Source organism: Ischnura elegans, chromosome 2 (assembly GCF_921293095.1).
Source record: "Ischnura elegans chromosome 2, ioIscEleg1.1, whole genome shotgun sequence".
In the NCBI taxonomy this organism is placed as follows: domain Eukaryota; kingdom Metazoa; phylum Arthropoda; class Insecta; order Odonata; family Coenagrionidae; genus Ischnura; species Ischnura elegans.
Window position 1 is genome coordinate 113,730,429 of NC_060247.1, and position 5,729 is coordinate 113,736,157.

General features: G+C 50.3%; 1 protein-coding gene across 1 annotated transcript; it reads left to right on the forward strand.

The window, feature by feature from the left end:
* The first annotated feature begins 1,944 nt into the window (after nucleotides 1-1,944).
* LOC124174123 (octopamine receptor beta-1R-like) lies at nucleotides 1,945-5,521 on the forward strand. Its single transcript, XM_046553247.1, has one exon. It carries the CDS (start codon nucleotides 4,745-4,747, stop codon nucleotides 5,519-5,521), a length of 777 nt encoding a protein of 258 aa, XP_046409203.1. The 5' UTR covers nucleotides 1,945-4,744.
* The last annotated feature ends 208 nt before the right edge of the window (nucleotides 5,522-5,729 follow it).

Sequence of the window (5,729 nt, forward strand, 5' to 3'; positions counted from 1 at the left end):
CGTGAGTAGCCTCAGGTGCACGTGTGATGCGCCTCCAGTATGAATCTGAACTCGCCACAGTCATTTGTTTGTCCGTAGCGTTGGTTTTCGTGAAACGGTTTTTTCTTGTGCGTTTTAAAAATGAGTGACCTCAAAGTTGAGCAACGGTGTGCAATCAAATTTTGCTTCAGACTTGGACACAATGCAACCGAAACTTTTGAAAAACTTCGGGAGGCCTATGGAGAACGTGTTTTATCAAGGGCACAGGTTTTTCGGTGGTTAAAGGAATTTTCAGAAGGAAGAGAGTCGATTGAAGATGAACCACAAAGCGGAAGGCCTTCAAGTGCAAACACCGATGAAAATGTCAACAGAGTACGGAATCTTGTGCGTTCAGATCGACGGTTGACAGAATGATCGGGGAACAGTTGAATTTGAATCACACCTCCGTTCATCACATTTTGACCAATGAATTGGAGATGAGAAAAATTTGTGCGAAAATGGTTCCGAAAAACCTTTCCCAAGACCAAAAGGATCTCAGAAAGGGAAGGAGTCTTGACTTTTTGGGTTCAATTGAAAATGATCCCCGTTTTCTTGAACGTGTCATTACTGGTGACGAGTCATGGGTGTTTGAGTACGACCCAGAAACGAAACGTCAGAGCATGGAGTGGCACACTGCGACTTCTCCAAGGCCCAAGAAAGCACGCATGAGCAAGTCGAAAATCAAATGCATGCTGATTTGTTTTTTTGATAGCCACGGAATCGTCCACAAAGAGTTTGTGCCACAAGGCCAAACGGTTAATCAGCACTTCTACCGTGAGGTCCTTGAAAGACTTCGAAAAAGAGTCCTTCGTGTGCGACCAAACATCAAAGACAAGTGGGTGTTGCATCACGACAACGCGCCCTGTCACACTGCCATCTCAATAAACGAGTTTTTGGCCAGTAAAAACATTCCTGTTGCTCCTCAGCCTCCTTATTCACCAGACTTGAGTCCTTGTGACTTTTTCCTCTTCCCGAGATTGAAAAATCACCTCAAGGGAACTCATTTCGGGACACTACAAAACATACAAACTGCTGTAACCGACCAGCTGAAGGCCATTCCATAATCTGAGTTCCAGCAATGCTACAATGATTGGAAGGACCGTCTCCAGCGCTGTGTGGCTTCCGAAGGGAACTATTTTGAAGGTGACAATATCGCATTGTAATTATATTTGAATAGAAAATTTAAAAAAAATCAGTCTCACTACTTTATTTACACACCTCGTAAAGTAGTATTAAAAAATGCAAGTCATTAGGCGTGAGCACCATTTGAATACATTCTATGGTACGATGGTTAATTGTTGTCGCGAAACGATATATCGATGGCTAAGTTCTAACAACACGTATTTCAAAAATAGCAAATTTTTCGGAGAGCAAAAAAACTATTAATATTTTTAATTATACACTGAAATTAAAAACCAAAAGTTCATAAAACTGATAAAGAAGCATTCATTTACAAACAAAGAGTTGCTTGCTTGTATTTTATTTTTTAAATGTTACCTGTCTCAAAATGGCCGAATTTGAGACATGTGCTGTTAGAACTTAGCCATCGAAATACCCTTCCTTTAGGAACGTCCATGTCCGGAACTCGTCCATGGGTGGTCTCATAGTCGATCACCTTTCAGCGACGATCGAATGGAGACGGCGCTCGTCACGTCAGAGCAAGGTCAGTCATCTCGGGGATGCTGCGGTCCAGCGTCACCCGCGCAGCGGCGTCTGCCAGCAGGGTCGGTCATCTCCTCTGTGTACTCTCTTCGCCGTAAGCGTAACGCGCGCGCCGCCGTCAATCGCCGGCACAGTGTCCCGGGCCGCCGTCGGAGTGGGGGGAGGCGGGGGTGGAGGCGGGGAGAGAACCGGAGGGAGGGTGGGGGGGTAAGCCCCGGCTGGAAGATCGCTCCGAGCGCACAGTCGAGGGCAGGAGAGCGCAAGGGGAAGAACGCGGAGGAGCGCGCAACAACGTCGCGGCGACCTTCCTTCGCCTCCACCCGGATCAAACGGGTGCCGACCGGATAGCGAGTTTTCTCGGAAACAAAAGGACAACACGCTGAGCGGGAAAGGCTGAATGACCGCATCCACCCTCAACCGTGATCCCTTGCTAACCCGAAACCTAAACTTGGTGGGCGCCAGACCGTTTTTTTTTGTAAATACAGTGTCATTTCAGTGAAGATTTCCTACGATACAAAAAGGACATCACAGTGTGTGAGGAAGGCTGAAAAATTCAGTTTACCCTCGACCGTGTTCTCTAAAAACCCGGTGGGCGCCCCAAAGTCTGTCCGGATCGACAATGATATTTCAGAGAAGATTTTCTTCGATACATAAGGACATCGCAGTGTGTGAGGAAGGCTGAAAAATTCAGTTTACCCTTAAACGTGTCCGTTGTTCACCCGACACATTGTTCGCCACAACCCGGATTAATTAGGGTCCCGACTATACCTGGTCGACCGGCTGCTGACCTGACGATCGGCGCCGCGGCGCGTTCGTCGTGTCTTGGAAGAAATCGGTGGGGATTACATTGTTTACGTCCCGAGGGATCAGACAGCGTCACGAGAGACGGGCTGGAAACTTTAGGAAATACCGGTGGCACCACAGTTATGTGCATCAGGGTTTGCCACTCTCCCATTCTCTCGCTGCACCTGACCGTGCGGACACCGACCGCGTTTCGCGTCCGGATGTAGTTTTCGCGGTGTGACGATGCGGAAGGGCAACGACGCATTGGCCGTTCCTCGCAGGGGCGGCGAGCGGACGGGGGCCGGAGGGCGCCAGGGCCGTGCCGCGAGAGGGCGCGCGTGAGAGGGGCGGATATCGGCCTACGCACGGGCCACGCGCGTGGGAGGAGCCCGCCCCACTTTGCCCCCGACGACGCACTGACCCCCGGCAAGAGGAAAGGTCTCGACCCGCGCTCAACTCATCACGGATCGGTGGACAATCAGTGCGGCGATTGCGCTGGAGGAACGGTTTATACGTGCCCCCCACCAAGTGAACACGCGACTGTATCCCCAAATGTTCGCCACCTCCACATCACTTCCATCCGTCGTCATCTCTGAAGAGGTCATATCAACAGGCACGCAGGACTTGATGGCGCAGGGGATGACATAGATAGTTCTCCAAGTGAAAGCCAGGCATCGAAAACCACGAGAAATTCAAATAGGAAGGTTTCTGAGTGATAAATTAAATCTCCAATCGTTCGCCTCTTCCACATCTTAACTTCCTTCCGCCATCATCTCTGATGAGACCATCTCGAAAAGCACACTGGACCTCGTGGTCTGACCTCATGGACTGTCAGAGATAAGTTCCACAAAATTGGAAAATTTCGCAAGGAAGAATCCACGTGAAATTCAACCAGGAGGATAATTGAGTGATATCTTAACGACTGTCGTAGTGTTCTGAACGGAGAATATGTAGTTTGTTTATCCACCGCGGGCTCCTTGGAGGAAAAACCACGTTTCTAAATATCGACATCCCATCAGAAGGACGTTTTGGTTCCGAAGACAGCGATCATGTAGTCGGTGCATGGTCTCGGAGGTGTCGCTGTCGGAAGGGATTTGAGTCGAAGTGACGTCAGCGACCAGAGGCAAAGGGGCCATGGCGGCCGGAGGAAGCCTTACCGCAGCAGCAGGGCGTCCGACAATCGATTTAAACAGAGGCTGAGAAGGCAAAAGGAATGCGAAAACGAACGCAATTGCTATGGTTTCCGAAAGTTGAAAGGGGTTATAACAGACGAATGTTTATATTTCATAATAGTACTCGCGAAGGATATTCCGGTAATCCATTGGAGGTCTCAGTGCTCCAACACGGAGTTCAACAGATATTCATGGTGGAGAATCACCTTCCACACACATTCAGCATGGAATTCAACGATTTTTCACTAACAAGAAGGCTCCGATAATTGCATAATTTATATTTTTGTCATTCCTTCAGTTGCTTCCGCCCCTAAGAGCAGCTCCGGTGAAGCGACCAGCCACACTCAAATCAACATGTGATCTCAGTGCACACAGTCGAGGGATCAAATAGATATCAACGATGCCGATTATTTTTTCATGTTAATACAGCAAGCATTTCAATTCAAATGAAATGAGAAATCTTCTTGGATAGTTCCATCTATTGTTATTTCTGTGATATTCCTTTTTCCTCCGATATATTTCTCCAGTAAGGTGAACTCTGCCCATGTGACTACCAGAATGTAATATCCTCACACGTGCGGAAGAAGATTTAGTCGTTAAAATTACGTATTTTCGAGTAGTAAATCCACATAGAAGACCATATCAATTGCCTCCATACCCTAATTATTCATGAGAATGTGGTAAGGCGTATTAGTTGGAGAAGGTGACCGACAGCTGTCATATGTGCCATGAGGGAAAGGTAGGAAAGAAAGAGTGGAAAGAAATCCAGCGTTGGAATTAGTCTGCCCTTCACGAAAGCCGCCAAAAAAACCACAGCTTAACGTATCATCCGACGGACGGCGTGCTGTTCTTTGAGAGCCCTCAACATTCTGTGAAAATTATCCGCCACCGCCGGGATTTGAACCCGATTTTAAAGGGTAAGAAGCCAACACTCCACCCTCCACACCATCGTGATCCTCCCATGTGAGTCTGCTCCCCTCAGTTCAGCACCCCCTCCAGTGTTTGCACTGTCATCTAGACTCCTCCATTCTCAGCCACCAGGGTTATTCTTTTAGGGAGGCAGCGCCCTCCTGGCCGGCCTTGTCGTCGGATGCTGCAGGGCCTTGGCGATGGACCGCAGCGAGGCGATCCCGACGTCGACCACCGACCCGACCGCAGCGCCCACCGCACCCACCACCGAAACTCCCGACCCGTCCACGGCGCTGCCCGAGGACCCGGGTTCGGACCCCGACGGCGGCGCCGACTCGCTCTTCGAGGGCTGGGAGTCTTTCCTGGGGGTTGTGCTCAAGTCCACGGCCATGGGCTTCATCATAGTGGCCGCGCTCCTCGGAAACCTCTTGGTCATCGTGAGCGTGGTGCGGCACCGAAAGCTGCGGGTCATCACCAACTACTTCGTGGTGTCGCTGGCTCTGGCGGACATGCTGGTGGCCATCTGGGCCATGGGTTTCAACGCTTCGGTCGAGCTGACGGGTCGCTGGCTCTTCGGACCGTTGATGTGCGACGTTTGGAACTCTTTGGACGTGTACTTCTCGACGGCGTCCATCCTGCACTTGTGCTGCATCTCCGTGGACCGATACTACGCCATCGTGAGACCGCTAGAGTACCCATTGTGCATGACGCGTCGGACGGTTGTCCTGATGCTGGCGGTTGTGTGGGCGAGCCCCGCGGCCGTCTCCTTCGTGCCGATCTTCCTCGGTTGGTACACTACGGAGGAGGCGGCCAAGTTCAGGGACCAGAGGCCGGACGTGTGCAAATTCGAGGTTAACAGGGCTTACGCCGTCCTCTCCTCGTCAGTGTCGTTCTGGCTGCCCGGCGTCATCATGCTCTGCATGTACTACCGCATCTACGTTGAGGCGGATCGTCAGGAGAGGATGCTCTACAGGTGAGTCATCTCCCACGCAACCTCCTCCTCTCCGCGGTCCAGGACGGGACAAATCTCCGTCTCTCAATAAATTGACCACGTGGATCCCATTGATCCAAGGCGAGCGAGCGAGTTCCTATAAAAATTTATCCGATGTAACAAATACCGGGAATTTCCAGTGCAAAATAAATTAAAAACCGATTAAGACATGAAATCGTTTACGATGCGATATA

Bases quoted from the DNA above. Each gene is read 5' to 3' on its own strand.
- LOC124174123 (XM_046553247.1), top strand. From the start codon at position 4,745: ATGGACCGCAGCGAGGCGATCCCGACGTCGACCACCGACCCGACCGCA.